At 34.7% G+C, this 22,687-nt stretch overlaps 1 protein-coding gene across 1 annotated transcript; it reads left to right on the top strand.

Moving 5' to 3' along the window:
- The first annotated feature begins 168 nt into the window (after window positions 1-168).
- On the top strand, window positions 169-22,685 carry LOC130165363 (elongation factor 1-alpha 1). Its single transcript, XM_056370593.1, has 8 exons — window positions 169-326; window positions 18,976-19,140; window positions 19,804-19,983; window positions 20,112-20,408; window positions 20,678-20,828; window positions 21,170-21,426; window positions 21,551-21,785; window positions 21,948-22,685. The coding sequence occupies exons 2-8, from the start codon at window positions 18,997-18,999 to the stop codon at window positions 22,070-22,072; spliced, it is 1,389 nt and encodes a 462-aa protein (XP_056226568.1). The 5' UTR covers window positions 169-326; window positions 18,976-18,996; the 3' UTR covers window positions 22,073-22,685.
- The last annotated feature ends 2 nt before the right edge of the window (window positions 22,686-22,687 follow it).

Here is a 22,687-nt window from a genome sequence, read left to right on the forward strand (position 1 = left end):
CTAAACATGTCATACTTGTACTTTCTTGTCTGTCCCTGTACATCATTCTGCAATCTCAAACACTAATCAGTGTCACATTGTTCATAAACAATCATAATCATCAGTTCAAGGCAGATTTGCTGCCTTGCCAAACATTACATATCCCTTCATTCTTCTCTTCGTTATATCAGCACTCCATCTAGTGGCCAACCCTCGGCATTTCAGCAAATGACGCGTTTGACGCCACTTGACAGCCATACCTTGGCTGCGTCTGTGTCAGTGCAGCGCATCAGGCAGCATCTCCTGTGCCATCGCAGTGAACCAGTGAACCCACATCTGAAGGAAAGGTAGGCGATGGGATGTTTTCCAGTGTGACACAATAACATAGGATTCATCAATGCTTTGGTAGACGTGTTGCAGAGAGCTGATGATTTCAGGGACGTTTGTAAAAGCTGTTATGTTAGTGCATTATACTAAGAGTCGAAACTGATAGTTGCATGCTGCGTGGCTTTGATGTCATGGTAATTTGAGTAAGCCGAGCTGTGCCAAAAAGTACGGAGGGGTGTGGATTGGTACTATAGCCGGCTGCTTTTGCAGACTAGGCCTGTATGGCGCAGTTTCAGCGGAGAAATATTCCACTTGACGGTCATGCAGGAATCTTCTGTATCCATCATAATCCTGCTGCCACAGTAAAATCAAAACTGCTGTGTATCCGTCTGTAAAGAGGGATGCTGAGACATGCAGACATTACTGAAACGCTCTCAACTCTGCAGAGTAATCATCTCTGCATGTTTATTAATTGCGGCATTGTCTCACATAGATGTCCTTTACTGACATTTATATTACACGCTGTTTGTTTGGAGATGCAGCTAAACTGAATTTTTTTTTTTTTGATGTGATCAGTCATGTCAAAGTCACATATCAATCAAATAGTCATAAAATTAGCAGGTGCAATGGGCTGCCATCCTGTGATGTTACTGTGTAGTATGGGGTTGCCTTTGAAAATGCGACCAAACAAAACATTTCGTTTAGTTTCTGGTGAAGTGAACACAGCCCCTAAACAGGCTGAGATAACAGTTGTTTTCTCATTTCCTCTCCCCACTCGCCAGACCTAAATTTGCTCCAAGGACAAGCAGTGTGGTGTTCATGATACAGTCAGGAAAAACAGAGCCTTGTGAAAAAAGTTCGGTCAGCTGCAGGTTATAATCGTGCTGACTGAGCTGTGCGCAGGCACGTGGGCGCGTGCCACTGTCTGAGAGTGACGCAACACTCAACCAGAGTCGCGAGCTTTATCGATTAGCTAAGGCACTAACTGAACTATCTACAGGAGGTAGACGGTAAGGAGCTGGACAGGCCCTTTAATTAGCACTATATCATTTGATGACATGCATCTGTATTAAATATTATAATGTAGCAAAAAAAATCCCTTTTTTAAAAATAAAATACGTAATAAAAACCATCATGAGAACGGAATCCAAATGATTTAATTTGCCAATTTTGCTTAACATTAGCATTACTTATGTTGAAATTATTCAAAATTAGCTAACGTTATGTAGCTATAGCGTTTACATATTTATTATTAAATTTTAAAGGAAATATAACCATAAACTAAGCTAGCGGGTTAGTTGGGGAACTAGTCGATTATTAGGCTAATCTGTTAACTTTATTTGATTTTTTTCACTTTATTGCACACGATTACGGTGCAAATGTAGAAGGAATACTTGAAAACACACTACATTTATCTATTATATAAAATAGTGCAAGATTAGGATAGAGACTAAAATAAATACACAGAAACTAAAAGATGCTCATCCAATAAAGCAGTAAAAATTGTTAAGTATGAACCAGTGCCATAAGGTCTCCCTTGTTAGTGCCACGGGTGCTCAGCTCCGAGGCACTCCTCTACAGCTAGAATAGCTGAGAGGAGTGCCTCTATTAATATTCTGTTTCGGGTTTATTATTCTTCCGCCAAATTTCGGCGCGTAACTTGTCCCGCAGCTTTGAGAAAACCCCGGTAATATATAAATCAAAACGTGCGTCTTGATCCCGAAAGGGGTGCTATGACTTTTGGTGTTAAAATTCCAATTTTTCCCAAAGTTATTCCCAAAAAACTGGGAATAAATAATGCATTAGAAATGCATTGGAATTTTCTTTAGAAACCCACCTTTTTTCTACAAAATTGCACCTTTTTTCTGAGTCACCCAGCTCTCTCATACCTGCACGTAGAAATGTGATTCAAACTATAAAACGGAGGAAAACTTCTGCTCTCTGAAAAAGACAGGAACTGTTTTTACATAACATGTAAACTTTTCAAACTGTGAGCACTCAAAGGAGGAGTGCAAATCACTTTTTCTTCAAAGTTAGAGTGAAAGCATCAGTTGGCTAGAGTGTGTGAAGCAGTAAAAAATAACCTTTATTTTTATTTTTAACTCGAGCTCGCGGCCAAACCGTAAAAAGGAGACAAATAATTCTTTCTGAAAATGTAGACATAGTTGTTGGGATTCATAAAATGTAACTTTGACAGGCAGGGTCTGCACAAAATTTAAACGGGGGTGCAGAGTCCGGCAGCAATGACTGTCTCACTCTCATTGACACCTAATGTAATCGTCTTTTTTTTTCAAAAGAATCTCACTCTGTCTTCGCACTGAGCTTCCTCACTCATTTTAAGGAATATCTGAATAAAATAGAGACTGTAGAAACTTCTGGCTTCAGTGTCTGGCACGGTCTTTTCGGTTTATGAAAAGAAGTAACGGTTTTCTCATAATTTGCAGTTGTTTGAAGCCATGTAGAAGCCAAATTCTGGGCAGATTTTCACATTGCCATGGCAACGGCAGCTCCTGACCTGTGTGCGTACCTTTCGGCTGTGTTACAGCTGAAGGTGTGGATGGAAAAACGTCATAGTATAGTATAAAATTTCAAAAAACGTCATAGTATAATAAGGCATAAAAATGGCAAAAAACGTCATAGTATAGTCAGGCATAAAATTTAAAAAAAATGTCATAGTATACTAAGGCATAAAAATGACAAAAAAACGTCATAGTATAGTCAGGCACAAAACGTCACAGTATAGTGAGGCATAAAAATGACAAAAAAAGTCATATTCTAGTAGAGCATAAAAATGGCAAAAAACGTCATAGTATAGTCAGGCACAAAACGTCACAGTATAGTAAGGCATAAAAATGCCCAAAAAATACATATTATAGTAGAGCATAAAAATGGCAAAAAACGTCATAGTATAGTATGGCATAAAATTTCAAAAAACGTCATAGTATAATAAGGCATAAAAATGGCAAAAAACGTCATAGTATAGTCAGGCACAAAACGTCACAGTATAGTAAGGCAAAAAAATGCCAAAAAAAGTCATATTATAGTAGAGCATAAAAATGTAAAAAATCGTCATAGTATTGTATGGCATAAAATTTCAAAAAAACATCATAGTATAATAAGGCATAAAAATGGCAAAAAACGTCATAGTATAGTATGGCATAAAATTTCAAAAAACGTCATAGTATAGTATAGCATAAAATTTCAAAAAAACGTCATAGTATAGTCAGGCACAAAATGTCACAGTATAGTAAGGCATAAAAATGCCAAAAAAAGTCATATTCTAGTAGAGCATAAAAATGGCAAAAAACGTCATAGTATAGTCAGGCACAAAACGTCACAGTATAGTAAGGCATAAAAATGCCAAAAAAATACATATTATAGTAGAGCATAAAAATGGCAAAAAACGTCATAGTATAGTATGGCATAAAATTTCAAAAAACGTCATAGTATAATAAGGCATAAAAATGGCAAAAAACGTCATAGTATAGTCAGGCACAAAACGTCACAGTATAGTAAGGCAAAAAAATGCCAAAAAAAGTCATATTATAGTAGAGCATAAAAATGTAAAAAATCGTCATAGTATTGTATGGCATAAAATTTCAAAAAAACATCATAGTATAATAAGGCATAAAAATGGCAAAAAACGTCATAGTATAGTATGGCATAAAATTTCAAAAAACGTCATAGTATAGTATAGCATAAAATTTCAAAAAAACGTCATAGTATAGTCAGGCACAAAATGTCACAGTATAGTAAGGCATAAAAATGCCAAAAAAAAGTCATATTCTAGTAGAGCATAAAAATGGCAAAAAACGTCATAGTATAGTATGCCATAAAATTTCAAAAAACGTCATAGTATAGTAAGGCATAAAAATGCCAAAAAGCATCATAGGACAGTAAAGCCCCAAAACAGGGATTGAACGCATGACCTTGTCAGTGTTAGGCAGTAGTCCTGACCATTGTACCACAATACTTCTACATCACAAGCTCATAGTATAGCAAGGTATTAAGGATATTTTAGTATACTAATCCATGAGATATCACAAAAGATTGTCCATTATGCATAAAATGTCATGAAAAAATCAAAGTATGGTAATGCAAAAAAATGTCAAAAAACGTAATCATATAGCGTGACTTGAATATGTCAAAAAATGTCATTGTATAGTATGGCATAAAATGTCACAAAAACATAATAGTATATAAAGGCATGAAAGGTCATAAAAACGTCACAGTATGGTAAGGCATTAAACGCCAAAAAACATCACAGTATCATAAGGTATAAAAATGGCAAAAAACATAATAGTATAGTAAGGCAAAAAATATATCAAAAAGGACCATAGGACAGTAAAGCCCCAAACCAGGGATTGAACCCATGACCTTGTCAGTGTGAGGCAGCAGTCCTGACCATTGTACAACAATACTTCTGCATCACAAGCTCATGGTATAGCATGATATTAAGGATATTTTAGCATACTAATCCATGATATATCACAAAAGATTGTCCATTAGGCATAAAATGTCATGAAAACATAATTGTATAGTAAGACATATAAATATCAAAAATCATCATAGTATAGGATGGCGCAAAAATGTCACAGTATATAAAAGCCTGAAACCAGGGTTTGAACCCTTGCCCTTCTCAGTGTGAGAGAATAGTCCTAACCATTCTACCACTATGCTGCTGCGTTATGAACGCCTTGTATAGAAAGGTATATAAAATATCAGTATACTACTCCGTGACATATCATAAAAAATAGTAGTATTGTGAGGCATTAAATATTATAGTATAGTAAGGCATAAAAATGGAAAAACAATTCATCGTATACTGTGGTGTGAAAATATCAAAAAGCATCATAAGAGAGTAAAGCCCCAAACTAGGGTTTGAACCCATGACCTTCTCATTGTGAAGCAACAATGCTAACCATTGTACCACGACGCTACTGCATCAAACTTTAATGGTATAGCAAGATATTAAGAATATCTTAGCATACTAATCCATGATATATCATAAAAGGTTATTGTCCATTAGGCATAGAATGTCATGAAAACATCATTGTATAGTAAGGCATAAAAATGTCAAAAAACATCATAGTTTAGGATGGCGCAAAAATGTCATAGTATAGTATGGCATAAAATTTCAAAAAACGTCATAGTATAGTCAGGCACAAAACGTCACAGTATAGTGAGGCATAAAAATGCCAAAAAAAGTCATATTCTAGTAGAGCATAAAAATGGCAAAAAACGTCATAGTATAGTCAGGCACAAAACATCACAGTATCATAAGGCATAAAAATGCCAAAAAAATACATATTATAGTAGAGCATAAAAATGGCAAAAAACGTCATAGTATAGTATGGCATAAAATTTAAAATAAATGTCATAGTATACTAAGGCATAAAAATGGCAAAAAACGTCATAGTATAGTCAGGCACAAAACGTCACAGTATAGTGAGGCATAAAAATGCCAAAAAAAGTCATATTCTAGTAGAGCATAAAAATGGCAAAAAACGTCATAGTATAGTCAGGCACAAAACGTCACAGTATAGTGAGGCATAAAAATGCCAAAAAAATACATATTACAGTAGAGCATAAAAATGGCAAAAAATGTCATAGTATAGTATGGCATAAAATTTCAAAAAACGTCATAGTATAATAAGGCATAAAAATGGCAAAAAACGTCATAGTATAGTCAGGCACAAAACGTCACAGTATAGTAAGGCAAAAAAATGCCAAAAAAAGTCATATTATAGTAGAGCATAAAAATGTCAAAAAACGTCATAGTATAGTATGGCATAAAATTTCAAAAAACGTCATAGTATAGTAAGGCATAAAAATGCCAAAAAGCATCATAGGACAGTAAAGCCCCAAAACAGGGATTGAACGCATGACCTTGTCAGTGTTAGGCAGTAGTCCTGACCATTGTACCACAATACTTCTACATCACAAGCTCATAGTATAGCAAGGTATTAAGGATATTTTAGTATACTAATCCATGAGATATCACAAAAGATTGTCCATTAGGCATAAAAATGTCATGAAAAAATCAAAGTATAGTAATGCAAAAAAATGTCAAAAAACGTAATCATATAGCGTGACTTGAATATGTCAAAAAATGTCATTGTATAGTATGGCATAAAAATGTCACAAAAACATAATAGTATATAAAGGCATGAAAGGTCATAAAAACGTCACAGTATGGTAAGGCATTAAACGCCAAAAAACATCACAGTATCATAAGGTATAAAAATGGCAAAAAACATAATAGTATAGTAAGGCAAAAAATATATCAAAAAGGACCATAGGACAGTAAAGCCCCAAACCAGGGATTGAACCCATGACCTTGTCAGTGTGAGGGAGCAGTCCTGACCATTGTACAACAATACTTCTGCAGCACAAGCTCATGGTATAGCATGATATTAAGGATATTTTAGCATACTAATCCATGATATATCACAAAAGATTGTCCATTAGGCATAAAATGTCATGAAAACATAATTGTATAGTAAGACATATAAATATAAAAAAACATCATAGTATAGGATGGCGCAAAAATGTCACAGTATATAAAAGCCTGAAACCAGGGTTTGAACCCTTGCCCTTCTCAGTGTGAGAGAATAGTCCTAACCATTCTACCACTATGCTGCTGCATTATGAACGCCTTGTATAGAAAGGTATATAAAATATCAGTATACTACTCCGTGACATATCATAAAAAATAGTAGTATTGTGAGGCATTAAATATTATAGTATAGTAAGGCATAAAAATGGAAAAACAATTCATCGTATACTGTGGTGTGAAAATATCAAAAAGCATCATAAGAGAGTAAAGCCCCAAACTAGGGTTTGAACCCATGACCTTCTCATTGTGAAGCAACAATCCTAACCATTGTACCACGACGCTACTGCATCAAACTTTAATGGTATAGCAAGATATTAAGAATATCTTAGCATACTAATCCATGATATATCATAAAAGGTTATTGTCCATTAGGCATAGAATGTCATGAAAACATCATTGTATAGTAAGGCATAAAAATGTCAAAAAACATCATAGTTTAGGATGGCGCAAAAATGTCATAGTATAGTATGGCATAAAATTTCAAAAAATGTCATAGTATACTAAGGCATAAAAATGACAAAAAAATGTCATAGTATAGTCAGGCACAAAACGTCACAGTATGGTAAGGCATTAAACGCCAAAAAACATCACAGTATCATAAGGTATAAAAATGGCAAAAAACATCATAGTATAGTATGGCATAAAATTTCAAAAAACGTCATAGTATAATAAGGCATAAAAATGGCAAAAAACGTCATAGTATAGTCAGGCACAAAACGTCACAGTATAGTAAGGCAAAAAAATGCCAAAAAAAGTCATATTATAGTAGAGCATAAAAATGGCAAAAAACGTCATAGTATAGTATGGCATAAAATTTAAAATAAATGTCATAGTATACTAAGGCATAAAAATGACAAAAAAACGTCATAGTATAGTCAGGCACAAAACGTCACAGTATAGTGAGGCATAAAAATGCCAAAAAAAGTCATATTCTAGTAGAGCATAAAAATGGCAAAAAACGTCATAGTATAGTCAGGCACAAAACGTCACAGTATAGTAAGGCATAAAAATGCCAAAAAAATACATATTATAGTAGAGCATAAAAATGGCAAAAAATGTCATAGTATAGTATGGCATAAAATTTCAAAAAACGTCATAGTATAATAAGGCATAAAAATGGCAAAAAACGTCATAGTATAGTCAGGCACAAAACGTCACAGTATAGTAAGGCAAAAAAATGCCAAAAAAAGTCATATTATAGTAGAGCATAAAAATGTCAAAAAACGTCATAGTATTGTATGGCATAAAATTTCAAAAAAACATCATAGTATAATAAGGCATAAAAATGGCAAAAAACGTCATAGTATAGTATGGCATGAAATTTCAAAAAACGTCATAGTATAGTATAGCATAAAATTTCAAAAAATGTCATAGTATACTAAGGCATAAAAATTACAAAAAAACGTCATAGTATAGTCAGGCACAAAATGTCACAGTATAGTAAGGCATAAAAATGCCAAAAAAAAGTCATATTCTAGTAGAGCATAAAAATGTCAAAAAACGTCATAGTATAGTATGCCATAAAATTTCAAAAAACGTCATAGTATAGTAAGGCATAAAAATGCCAAAAAGCATCATAGGACAGTAAAGCCCCAAAACAGGGATTGAACGCATGACCTTGTCAGTGTTAGACAGTAGTCCTGACCATTGTACCACAATACTTCTACATCACAAGCTCATAGTATAGCAAGGTATTAAGGATATTTTAGTATACTAATCCATGAGATATCACAAAAGATTGTCCATTATGCATAAAATGTCATGAAAAAATCAAAGTATAGTAATGCAAAAAAATGTCAAAAAACGTAATCATATAGCGTGACTTGAATATGTCAAAAAATGTCATTGTATAGTATGGCATAAAAATGTCACAAAAACATAATAGTATATAAAGGCATGAAAGGTCATAAAAACGTCACAGTATGGTAAGGCATTAAACGCCAAAAAACATCACAGTATCATAAGGTATAAAAATGGCAAAAAACATAATAGTATAGTAAGGCAAAAAATATATCAAAAAGGACCATAGGACAGTAAAGCCCCAAACCAGGGATTGAACCCATGACCTTGTCAGTGTGAGGGAGCAGTCCTGACCATTGTACAACAATACTTCTGCAGCACAAGCTCATGGTATAGCATGATATTAAGGATATTTTAGCATACTAATCCATGATATATCACAAAAGATTGTCCATTAGGCATAAAATGTCATGAAAACATAATTGTATAGTAAGACATATAAATATCAAAAAACATCATAGTATAGGATGGCGCAAAAATGTCACAGTATATAAAAGCCTGAAACCAGGGTTTGAACCCTTGCCCTTCTCAGTGTGAGAGAATAGTCCTAACCATTCTACCACTATGCTGCTGCGTTATGAACGCCTTGTATAGAAAGGTATATAAAATATCAGTATACTACTCCGTGACATATCATAAAAAATAGTAGTATTGTGAGGCATTAAATATTATAGTATAGTAAGGCATAAAAATGGAAAAACAATTCATCGTATACTGTGGTGTGAAAATATCAAAAAGCATCATAAGAGAGTAAAGCCCCAAACTAGGGTTTGAACCCATGACCTTCTCATTGTGAAGCAACAATCCTAACCATTGTACCACGACGCTACTGCATCAAACTTTAATGGTATAGCAAGATATTAAGAATATCTTAGCATACTAATCCATGATATATCATAAAAGGTTATTGTCCATTAGGCATAGAATGTCATGAAAACATCATTGTATAGTAAGGCATAAAAATGTCAAAAAACATCATAGTTTAGGATGGCGCAAAAATGTCATAGTATAGTATGGCATAAAATTTCAAAAAATGTCATAGTATACTAAGGCATAAAAATGACAAAAAAATGTCATAGTATAGTCAGGCACAAAACGTCACAGTATGGTAAGGCATTAAACGCCAAAAAACATCACAGTATCATAAGGTATAAAAATGGCAAAAAACATCATAGTATAGTATGGCATAAAATTTCAAAAAACGTCATAGTATAATAAGGCATAAAAATGGCAAAAAACGTCATAGTATAGTCAGGCACAAAACGTCACAGTATAGTAAGGCAAAAAAATGCCAAAAAAAGTCATATTATAGTAGAGCATAAAAATGGCAAAAAACGTCATAGTATAGTATGGCATAAAATTTAAAATAAATGTCATAGTATACTAAGGCATAAAAATGACAAAAAAACGTCATAGTATAGTCAGGCACAAAACGTCACAGTATAGTGAGGCATAAAAATGCCAAAAAAAGTCATATTCTAGTAGAGCATAAAAATGGCAAAAAACGTCATAGTATAGTCAGGCACAAAACGTCACAGTATAGTAAGGCATAAAAATGCCAAAAAAATACATATTATAGTAGAGCATAAAAATGGCAAAAAATGTCATAGTATAGTATGGCATAAAATTTCAAAAAACGTCATAGTATAATAAGGCATAAAAATGGCAAAAAACGTCATAGTATAGTCAGGCACAAAACGTCACAGTATAGTAAGGCAAAAAAATGCCAAAAAAAGTCATATTATAGTAGAGCATAAAAATGTCAAAAAACGTCATAGTATTGTATGGCATAAAATTTCAAAAAAACATCATAGTATAATAAGGCATAAAAATGGCAAAAAACGTCATAGTATAGTATGGCATGAAATTTCAAAAAACGTCATAGTATAGTATAGCATAAAATTTCAAAAAACGTCATAGTATAATAAGGCATAAAAATTACAAAAAAACGTCATAGTATAGTCAGGCACAAAATGTCACAGTATAGTAAGGCATAAAAATGCCAAAAAAAAGTCATATTCTAGTAGAGCATAAAAATGTCAAAAAACGTCATAGTATAGTATGCCATAAAATTTCAAAAAACGTCATAGTATAGTAAGGCATAAAAATGCCAAAAAGCATCATAGGACAGTAAAGCCCCAAAACAGGGATTGAACGCATGACCTTGTCAGTGTTAGACAGTAGTCCTGACCATTGTACCACAATACTTCTACATCACAAGCTCATAGTATAGCAAGGTATTAAGGATATTTTAGTATACTAATCCATGAGATATCACAAAAGATTGTCCATTATGCATAAAATGTCATGAAAAAATCAAAGTATAGTAATGCAAAAAAATGTCAAAAAACGTAATCATATAGCGTGACTTGAATATGTCAAAAAATGTCATTGTATAGTATGGCATAAAATGTCACAAAAACATAATAGTATATAAAGGCATGAAAGGTCATAAAAACGTCACAGTATGGTAAGGCATTAAACGCCAAAAAACATCACAGTATCATAAGGTATAAAAATGGCAAAAAACATCATAGTATAGTCAGGCACAAAACGTCACAGTATAGTAAGGCATAATAATGCCAAAAAAAAGTCATATTCTAGTAGAGCATAAAAATGGCAAAAAACGTCATAGTATAGTCAGGCACAAAAGGTCACAGTATAGTAAGGCATAAAAATGCCAAAAAAATACATATTATAGTAGAACATAAAAATGGCAAAAAACGTCATAGTATAGTATGGCATAAAATTTCAAAAAACGTCATAGTATAATAAGGCATAAAAATGTCAAAAAACGTCATAGTATAGTCAGGCACAAAACGTCACAGTATAGTAAGGCACACAAATGCCAAAAAAAGTCATATTATAGTAGAGCATAAAAATGTCAAAAAACGTCATAGTATTGTATGGCATAAAATTTCAAAAAAACATCATAGTATAATAAGGCATAAAAATGGCAAAAAACGTCATAGTATAGTATGGCATAAAATTTCAAAAAACGTCATAGTATAATAAGGCATAAAAATTGCAAAAAACATCATAGTATAGTATGCCATAAAATTTCAAAAAACGTCATAGTATAGTATGGCATAAAATTTAAAAAAATGTCATAGTATATTAAGTCATAAAATTTAAAAAAACGTCATAGTATAGTCAGGCACAAAACGTCACAGTATAGTAAGGCATAAAAATGCCAAAAAAATACATATTATAGTAGAGCATAAAAATGGCAAAAAATGTCATAGTATAGTATGGCATAAAATTTCAAAAAACGTCATAGTATAATAAGGCATAAAAATGGCAAAAAACGTCATAGTATAGTCAGGCACAAAACGTCACAGTATAGTAAGGCAAAAAAATGGCAAAAAAAGTCATATTATAGTAGAGCATAAAAATGTCAAAAAACGTCATAGTATTGTGTGGCATAAAATTTCAAAAAAACATCATAGTATAATAAGGCATAAAAATGGCAAAAAACGTCATAGTATAGTATGGCATAAAATTTCAAAAAACGTCATAGTATAGTATAGCATAAAATTTCAAAAAATGTCATAGTATACTAAGGCATAAAAATGACAAAAAAACGTCATAGTATAGTCAGGCACAAAATGTCACAGTATAGTAAGGCATAAAAATGCCAAAAAAAGTCATATTCTAGTAGAGCATAAAAATGTCAAAAAACGTCATAGTATAGTATGCCATAAAATTTCAAAAAACGTCATAGTATAGTAAGGCATAAAAATGCCAAAAAGCATCATAGGACAGTAAAGCCCCAAAACAGGGATTGAACGCATGACCTTGTCAGTGTTAGACAGTAGTCCTGACCATTGTACCACAATACTTCTACATCACAAGCTCATAGTATAGCAAGGTATTAAGGATATTTTAGTATACTAATTCATGAGATATCACAAAAGATTGTCCATTATGCATAAAATGTCATGAAAAAATCAAAGTATAGTAATGCAAAAAAATGTCAAAAAACGTAATCATATAGCGTGACTTGAATATGTCAAAAAATGTCATTGTATAGTATGGCATAAAATGTCACAAAAACATAATAGTATATAAAGGCATGAAAGGTCATAAAAACGTCACAGTATGGTAAGGCATTAAACGCCAAAAAACATCACAGTATCATAAGGTATAAAAATGGCAAAAAACATCATAGTATATCAGGCACAAAACGTCACAGTATAGTAAGGCATAATAATGCCAAAAAAAAGTCATATTCTAGTAGAGCATAAAAATGGCAAAAAACGTCATAGTATAGTCAGGCACAAAAGGTCACAGTATAGTAAGGCATAAAAATGCCAAAAAAATACATATTATAGTAGAAAATAAAAATGGCAAAAAACGTCATAGTATAGTATGGCATAAAATTTCAAAAAACGTCATAGTATAATAAGGCATAAAAATGTCAAAAAACGTCATAGTATAGTCAGGCACAAAACGTCACAGTATAATAAGGCACAAAAATGCCAAAAAAAGTCATATTATAGTAGAGCATAAAAATGTCAAAAAACGTCATAGTATTGTATGGCATAAAATTTCAAAAAAACATCATAGTATAATAAGGCATAAAAATGGCAAAAAACGTCATAGTATAGTATGGCATAAAATTTCAAAAAACGTCATAGTATAATAAGGCATAAAAATTGCAAAAAACATCATAGTATAGTATGCCATAAAATTTCAAAAAACGTCATAGTATAGTATAGCATAAAATTAAAAAAAATGTCATAGTATATTAAGTCATAAAATTTAAAAAAACGTCATAGTATAGTAAGGCATAAAAATGCCAAAAAGCATCATAGGACAGTAAAGCCCCAAAACAGGGATTGAACGCATGACCTTGTCAGTGTTAGGCAGTAGTCCTGAACATTGTACCACAATACTTCTACATCACTAGCTCATAGTATAGCAAGGTATTAAGGATATTTTAGTATACTAATCCATGAGATATCACAAAAGATTGTCCATTAGGCATAAAATGTCATGAAAAAATCAAAGTATAGTAATGCAAAAAAATGTCAAAAAACGTAATCATATAGCGTGACTTGAATATGTCAAAAAATGTCATTGTATAGTATGGCATAAAATGTCACAAAAACATAATAGTATATAAAGGCATGAAAGGTCATAAAAACGTCACAGTATGGTAAGGCATTAAACGCCAAAAAACATCACAGTATCATAAGGTATAAAAATGGCAAAAAACATAATAGTATAGTAAGGCAAAAAATATATCAAAAAGGACCATAGGACAGTAAAGCCCCAAACCAGGGATTGAACCCATGACCTTTTCAGTGTAAGGCAGCAGTCCTGACCATTGTACAACAATACTTCTGCAGCACAAGCTCATGGTATAGCATGATATTAAGGATATTTTAGCATACTAATCCATGATATATCACAAAAGATTGTCCATTAGGCATAAAATGTCATGAAAACATAATTGTATAGTAAGACATATAAATATCAAAAAACATCATAGTATAGGATGGCGCAAAAATGTCACAGTATATAAAAGCCTGAAACCAGGGTTTGAACCCTTGCCCTTCTCAGTGTGAGGGAATAGTCCTAACCATTCTACCACCATGCTGCTGCATTATGAACGCCTTGTATAGAAAGGTATATAAAATATCAGTATACTACTCCGTGACATATCATAAAAAATCATAGTATTGTGAGGCATTAAATATTATAGTATAGTAAGGCATAAAAATGGAAAAACAATTCATCGTATACTGTGGTGTGAAAATATCAAAAAGCATCATAAGAGAGTAAAGCCCCAAACTAGGGTTTGAACCCATGACCTTCTCATTGTGAAGCAACAATCCCAACCATTGTACCACGATGCTACTGCATCAAAATTTAATGGTATAGCAAGATATTAAGAATATCTTAGCATACTAATCCATGATATATCATAAAAGGTTATTGTCCATTAGGCATAGAATGTCATGAAAACATCATTGTATAGTAAGGCATAAAAATGTCAAAAAACATCATAGTTTAGGATGGCGCAAAAATGTCACAGCATATAAAAGCCTAAAAACAGGGTTTGAACCCTTGCCCTTCTCAGTGTGAGGCTATAGTCCTAACCATCGTACCACCATGCTGCTGGATCACTAACTCATTGTATAGCAAGGTATATAAGATATCAGTATACTACTCCGTGAAATATCATAAAACGTCATAGTATTGTAAGGCATAAAACGTCAAAGTATAGTATGGCATATAAAAATGCCAAAAAACTTAATCGCGTACTGTAGCGTGAAACTATCAAAAAACATCACAGGATTATAAAGTCTGAAACCAGGGTTTGAACCCTTGACCTTCTCAGTGTGAGGGAATAGTCCTAACCATCACACCACAATGCTGCTGCATTGCAAAGTCATTGTATAGCAAGATATATGAAATATCAATATACTACTCCTTGAAATATCATAGAACATCATAGTATAGTAAGGCATAAAAATGCCAAAAAAACTTCATTGTATAGTATTGCGTGAAGATTCCCAAAAAACTCATAGTATAGTCAGGCACAAAACGTCATAGTATAGTAAGGCATAAAAATGCCAAAAAACTTCATCGTATAATATCGCGTGAAAATTTCAGAAACCTCATAGTATAGTCAGGCATAATATTTCATAAAAACCTCATCATATAGTCTGGCATGAAAATGTAAAGAAATGTCATATCATACTAAGATATAAAAATGTCAAATAACATCATAGCATGGTCAGGTATAAAACGCCATAGCATAGCAAGGCAAAAAAATATCAGAAGAATTATGGTATATTAAGAAATAAAATGTCATAGTATATTAAGGCATTAAAATGCCAAAAAACTTCATTGTATAATATGGCGTTAAAATGTAAAAAAAAATCATAGTATAGTATGGCATAAAATTTCAAAAAAGGTCATAGTATAATAAGGCATAGAAATGTCAAAAACTGTCATAGTATACTATGGCATGAAATTTCAAAAAACGTCATCATACTGTATTGTGTGAAAATGTAAAAAAAACCTCATAGTATAGTATGGCATAAAATTTCAAAAAACATCATACTATAATAAGGCATAAAAATGCTAAAAAACGTCATAGTATACTAAGGTATAAAAATTTCAAAAAAAAGTTTTAGTATAGTAAGGCATAAAACGTCATGATATAGTGAATCATAAAAATGCCCAAAAAATTCATCGGATAGTATGATGTCAAAATGTAAAAAAAACCTCATAGTATAGTATTGCATAAAAATTTCAAAAAACTTAATAGTATAGTAAGGCATAAAATTGTCAAAAAATGTCATAGTCCACTATGGCATGAAATTTAAAAAAAAACATCATCATACTGTATGGTGTGAAAATGTCAAAAAACATCACAGTATAGTATGGCATAAAGTTTCAAAAAACGTCATACTATAATAAGGCATAAAAATGCTAAAAATATTCATAGTATACTAAGGTACAAAAATGTCAAAAAACATTATAGTATAGTAAGGGTTAAAACGTCATGGTATAGTCAGGCACAAAAATGCCAAAAATCTCCATCTTATAGTATGGAGTGAAAATTTCAAAAAACGTCACAGTATAGCAAGGCATAAAAATGTCAAAAGACGTCATAATATTGTAAGGCACAAAACATCATAGTATACTAAGTCATAAAAATACCAAAAAACATCAACATATAGTATGGCGAGAAGAGTGGTATTTAATTAAAAAAAAAAAGTCATAGTATAGCAAGGCATAAAAATGTCAAAAACGTAATAATGGAATCATGGAAAAAAATATCAAAAAACGTCATAGTAAAGTAAGGCATAAAATGTCAAAAAACATCATATCATAGTATGGCATCAAAATGACATAGTATAATAAAGCATAAAAACATTATATTACAGTAAGGTATAAAAAGTCATAGTATAGTAGGACATAAAAATGTCATAGTATAGTAAGACATAAAAACAGTCATAGAATTCATGTTGACATTTTCATGGCTTTTCTCTAAAGAAATTCAACTCATAGTTTGACATATCCACCATTTTATGTTTACTTTTGACAATTGACTTGACTGCTAGCCCATAGAAGACAGAAGCCAAGGCCATCTTGCTAGTTTACGTTAGCTAACTTGGTTAAATAACATCAGTTGACATTTTTCTGGTGAAGTTAGGTACCACTGTGATATTCCCACATGATGTGAGCCTTAAGATAGCCCCCGCCCTTTCAGTAAATCAAATGCTAGCATGCCTAAATAAGTTGTCATTGAGTAGTAGCCTCTTGGAAAGATCAAATATGACTTCACTCCAAATTGCGACATGTGCATCCATATGCGACATGTGCATCCATATGCAAACCTACACCCTTGGTGCTGAGTATGTGCCAAACTACTTAGAACGCAGAGCGCCATTCATGTATAGGTGAGCACATTGCCAAAAACACCAGTTCTAAAATTCAGGCTTCAACACAATATTTTCTCTATTGTGAAGAAACATAATCTGGCAATGTGGCGAGAAGATCCATGTGTTATTTTAATTTTCTTAATTTTTTTAATTTAATTGAATCAGGTAGAAATTACTGTAATGTCACTCATGTGATTGTCCAACTACCCATCCATCCACCGGCACCATGCGTTTGGCCTTTGGAACTACAGGGAAATCTTTTTTAAATCGAAAACAACTGGACTAGGTTATTTGTCTGTGAAGACGTTTCACCTCTCATCCAAGAGGCTTCATCAGTTCGTGTACGCATCTGACCAGGCTAGGACTGGTCCAGGACCTAGTCCAGTGCTCCCCTTGAGTTTTATTTCTAGTATATATTGTTATCATGTTTGGCCACAAACAACAGAGCAGCTGTCACTATTCTATTTCTTGCTTAATTATTTTAAATAACTTTGGAACTGTAACAAGTTCTTTCTTTTAGAGAATGTCGCTTGGTTGTTGCTTTTTAAGCTTTTGCCAGTTTCTTTTTTTTTAAACGATGGAAAGAGGTGCCTGGAATTAAAATAACAATAAATCAAAGATATGTTGCAGTTTTTGAGTCAAATCAAGATTTCATACAAACAAAAAATAAACATTAAAAATAAATCATCATCATTCATTTGTCAGAAATTATAATCAGCAGAATACTCCTTTTTCTAGATTGTCTGTCTGTAAAACAACTGCCTATTGATTAGCTTTGCATTAGTGTACCATGTTGATTATTGTTTGGTCACCATGGCTACATAAGTGCATATAGTCGTGGTGCTCCAACCCTGCATTATTAGTGCCACGGGTGCTCAGCTCCGAGGCAGTTGTGACGGTCTCCGCTGAGACAGAGGAGAGGAGAAGCTACTAGCCCTCTCTCGCTGTCACTTCTAGTCGCGTTGCTCTCCTCCCCAGTAATGTTAAATTTAGCACAGAAAAAAACATAATAGTGGTAATTTAAATAGCGGTTCATGGGATTTATTAACCCTCAGGGGTCCCTCTGTCCTTTTTTGGACATTTTCTTCACTTTTCTTTTTTGATTTGCTGATCATTTTGGCTGTGTTACAGCTGAAGGTATGGATTTCTGCAAGAAAGTGTCATTTTTTTTAAAAATATTTTTAAAATCTAATGTCAGTTACTGTTACAGGTCTATTATACACTGGTAACACATTTTGTACCCTCTGGGGTTCCTCGCGTCCAAAAAAGGACACACAAAGAAAATGGTATAAAATCATCATATATCAATATTTTTTTCTGCTTTTTTTGCATAAATCTCTTAAACCACTTCAGTTCTGCTCAAACCTACCAAATGATTATTAGTTTTCAGGATTTTAACCCTTTAAATGCCAGTTTGAAGACATGTTGCCTCTTGTTTTATTAAAAAAAACAAGACAGAATATGAGACATTTCCCACATAATACATGATGGAGGGATGTGACATTGTTTTATATCAGAGTCTTTTATATCAAGACATTTCTCAAAACCAGAATATGATCAGGGTGACTTTTGAACACTGGAAATAAATCATGTACTCATCCCGGCAGTAGCCCCCGTGGCACTCAAAGTTTCCCTGGAATTTTCTAGTGTAATTATATTGCTTTGTACCATGATCCTCACAAACATTTGTGCTTTCTCTGTACTAGGTTTGGATGGTCACAATCTCAATATGAAGACAGTGGTGTCGCTTTGATTTGAGCAGAGGGCTACTATTTATTACATTTTTTCATTAACCTTGTCTCATTTACTGGATGTTGTTGATTCTTGCTTGCTGGAATTTCTCAGTATCTTTCAGGGTGAGCTGCCATGGGGAAGGAGAAGCTCCACATAAACATTGTGGTGATAGGACATGTCGACTCAGGCAAGTCCACCACCACCGGCCACCTCATCTACAAGTGTGGAGGCATTGACAAGAGAACAATTGAGAAGTTTGAGAAGGAAGCTGCTGAGGTATGACTCATATTACTCTTACTTGAATTTAAAATATGATAATGTTAATGATTTTCTACTGTGTAAGCGCAGTCGTTGCACAGGTAGTACAGTAATATCTGTTTAATTGCTCCACATTAATAAATTTAGCTTAATATGTGGACTAGATAGCCTGCAGCTACCTTCTCTAAATTACAAGCAATCCTATATTTTGGGTCATAGTTTGCATTATTCATTGCTAGCAGACCTACAGCACACAAAAGTTGAAAATACAACATGGAAAGTTTGGGTGTATGTAGTACAATTTGGAGTAGACAATACAACAAGTAATCATAAATATTTATGTGTAGGTCATGTATTACTTAAGAAATATTATGATTGTACAGTTCTGATACTGAATGTCAAAGCTTCTAGGTTCCTCTTATGGTTGCTATGAGGTAAATGTAATGCAAGTTCTGAGATATATGACTTACATGTTTTCATTATCTTAGTCTCCATTAACATCCTTTCTCCAGTAGTCAGACAAGGAAGTATTATAGAGTTGTCCTTTATGTACATACAAATTTATTTAGAGTTTGATTGTGTTGCATGAAAAATCAGCAATGGTATTATATAGCTTTGAAAAAAATCATATAAAGTAAAAGTTACACGTCCTTTTCTTACTTTCCTCTAAACATCCCCTAGATGGGAAAAGGTTCCTTCAAATATGCCTGGGTTCTGGACAAGCTGAAGGCAGAGCGTGAGCGTGGCATCACCATCGATATCTCTCTTTGGAAGTTTGAGACCAGCAAGTACTACGTCACCATCATTGATGCTCCAGGACACAGGGACTTCATCAAGAACATGATCACTGGGACATCTCAGGTAGAGGGAATGTAGGGAGAACCGTAGTAAACGAGGAAATGCTTGACGGAGAGAGAAAGGTACTGGAGGAGGAAAACTCAGATTGGTTGAAGGACTTTTTCACATCTCCTTCTCCTCGCCCTTTTCAGGCTGACTGTGCTGTGCTGATCGTGGCTGCAGGCGTGGGCGAGTTTGAAGCTGGCATCTCTAAAAACGGGCAGACTCGTGAGCACGCCCTCCTTGCCTACACCCTGGGAGTGAAGCAGCTCATTGTGGGCATCAACAAAATGGATTCCACTGAGCCCAACTACAGCCAGAAGCGGTACGAGGAGATTGTGAAGGAAGTCAGCACTTACATCAAGAAGATTGGCTACAACCCTGACACTGTGGCCTTTGTGCCCATCTCTGGTTGGAATGGAGACAACATGTTGGAACCCAGCCCCAATGTGAGTCTGCTGTGAGAGCCTTAACATGTATTATACTCTGGGTATGATATTGTAGATTTGTATAATAACAATTATGCATGGTATTCCCAGACAGTACTGTATACACCGACCTCAGTTTTTATATTAGGGTACATCTTCATTATGATTCCGTTTCCAAATCTAATTAATAAAAGTAAGTTGTTGCATATGCATAACCTCAAATACACACATCACTTTTGCATCCTAAGTAGCAGCTGCTGAGGTAAAACTGAGCGTCTCTCCTTCCACAGATGAGCTGGTTCAAGGGCTGGAAGATCAACCGTAAAGATGGTAATGCCTCGGGCACTACACTGCTGGAGGCACTGGATGCCATCCAGCCTCCGACCCGCCCCACCGACAAGCCCCTCCGCCTGCCTCTGCAGGACGTCTACAAGATTGGAGGTGAGGACACGGTCGGTGTGGGCGTCTGTAAATGTGATGGCTGTTTGATTTGTGGTTGGGAGGACAAACAAAAGTTTTAAGTGCTCCAATTATCAAGCTCTTCTAAAGTGTCAGTGGCACCAGTGGTGAGAGTTTTTAGCGAATGAGAGCACATTGTGACAAAAAGAGCAGAGCTAAATGAGGTCTTGAAATAATTCCCACTGGGTTATTATGTCCTATAATGAGCGTCTGTCCCGTTTTGTACTCATGTATCCGCACCTGAAAGAATCAGTCTATTCATGCAGTTGTTTTACAGAAAGTTGTCAGTACAGACAGTAAAGTTAATAATTCCTCTGTGCCAGGTATTGGTACCGTACCTGTGGGCCGAGTAGAGACTGGAATCTTAAAACCGGGCATGGTGGTGACCTTTGCTCCTGTCAACGTGACCACCGAGGTTAAGTCTGTGGAGATGCATCACGAGGCCCTGACTGAGGCGCTACCTGGTGACAATGTAGGCTTCAATGTCAAGAACGTGTCTGTCAAGGATATTCGCCGTGGCAACGTGGCTGGGGACAGCAGGACTGACCCACCACAGGAGGCAGCCAGCTTCACCTCTCAGGTTTACAAACAGGACTTAGTTTTGAAAGGGAATTCTAAATGTTCACATCACTGCTGCATAAAATATGCATGTTCATGAGTCTGTGGTTCTGCATGTGCCCCTACCTGTCTCTGGTGTCCTCCAGGTGATTATCCTGAACCACCCCGGGCAGATCAGTGCTGGCTATGCCCCCGTGCTGGACTGCCACACTGCACACATAGCATGCAAGTTCGCTGAACTGAAGGAAAAGATCGACCGTCGCTCTGGTAAGAAGCTGGAGGACAACCCCAAGTCCTTGAAGTCTGGAGATGCTGCCATTGTGGACATGATCCCCGGCAAGCCCATGTGTGTGGAGAGCTTCTCTGAGTACCCTCCCCTGGGTGAGTTTACTGACCTGCAACAGAATTTCTGTTTGTGAGTCAAACTGTGACACTACTGTATTATTTATTGTGTGAATTAAAATCAAACATTAACCTCTATCTTGATGTGAATTTAAATTATAATCAGGAATAACAAATATTTTCTCCATGATGGTTCCTCAGGGAGGTTTGCAGTCCGTGACATGCGTCAGACAGTGGCAGTGGGAGTGATTAAGGGAGTGGAAAAGAAAGCCCCCACCAGCGGTAAGATCACCAAGTCAGCACAGAAGGCACAGAAGGCCAAATGAACGTTGTGCTGGGCTGCTGCCCCAAACGCTCTCCTTGGCCGAAGACACACTAGCAACCCGCCCCTTCTGCACACCATAGTCAGTGTCTGGGCTATTATCACAATGCATCGCAAAAGCAGACGAAGGAAAAAAATAACTACCACACAGTTAGTGTATAACATGTTGAAACACTGTTATATGTAGGTCTTATTGTCATGCAGTTTGTGGCAGAACAACAAATTTGTGTTACAGCTCTCTGGTTGTGTGCTGTTGTAGTTAAAATCAAGCCGCTCATTGATCTGGCCAACGAACTTGACGGCTTAGCACCAGTAACAAGGCAGAGACGGTCTTTTGCCAGGTCCTTGTTTAAGTAATGCTCTGTGTTCTAGCGTTAAGAGATATACTTACTAGCCAGATGTAGATCTGCTGCATGTTCCTGTTTGCACCTTAGAGAAACAAGCTTCAGAAACTCTTTGTCTGATACCTGAAATCTTCATGCCTAGCACTTTGCTTGACTCAAGCTCCCTTGCAGTAGCTCTGTTGAATGTTACAGTTAGGTTCATGAACCTTAATCACTGTTGTTTGTGACCATATGTTCATAAAAGTAATATAATAAAGTAATGTTTAAACAGTATG

Source organism: Seriola aureovittata, chromosome 3 (assembly GCF_021018895.1).
Source record: "Seriola aureovittata isolate HTS-2021-v1 ecotype China chromosome 3, ASM2101889v1, whole genome shotgun sequence".
Classification (NCBI taxonomy): domain Eukaryota; kingdom Metazoa; phylum Chordata; class Actinopteri; order Carangiformes; family Carangidae; genus Seriola; species Seriola aureovittata.

What these genes read in the sequence shown, in the direction of transcription:
- LOC130165363 (XM_056370593.1), top strand. Translation starts at nt 18,997, where the DNA reads ATGGGGAAGGAGAAGCTCCACATAAACATTGTGGTGATAGGACATGTC. An exon ending in CAGCCAGCTTCACCTCTCAG is followed by an intron (nt 21,427 to 21,550) that starts GTTTACAAACAG and finishes GGTGTCCTCCAG; the next exon opens with GTGATTATCCTGAACCACCC. An exon ending in CTCTGAGTACCCTCCCCTGG is followed by an intron (nt 21,786 to 21,947) that starts GTGAGTTTACTG and finishes ATGGTTCCTCAG; the next exon opens with GGAGGTTTGCAGTCCGTGAC.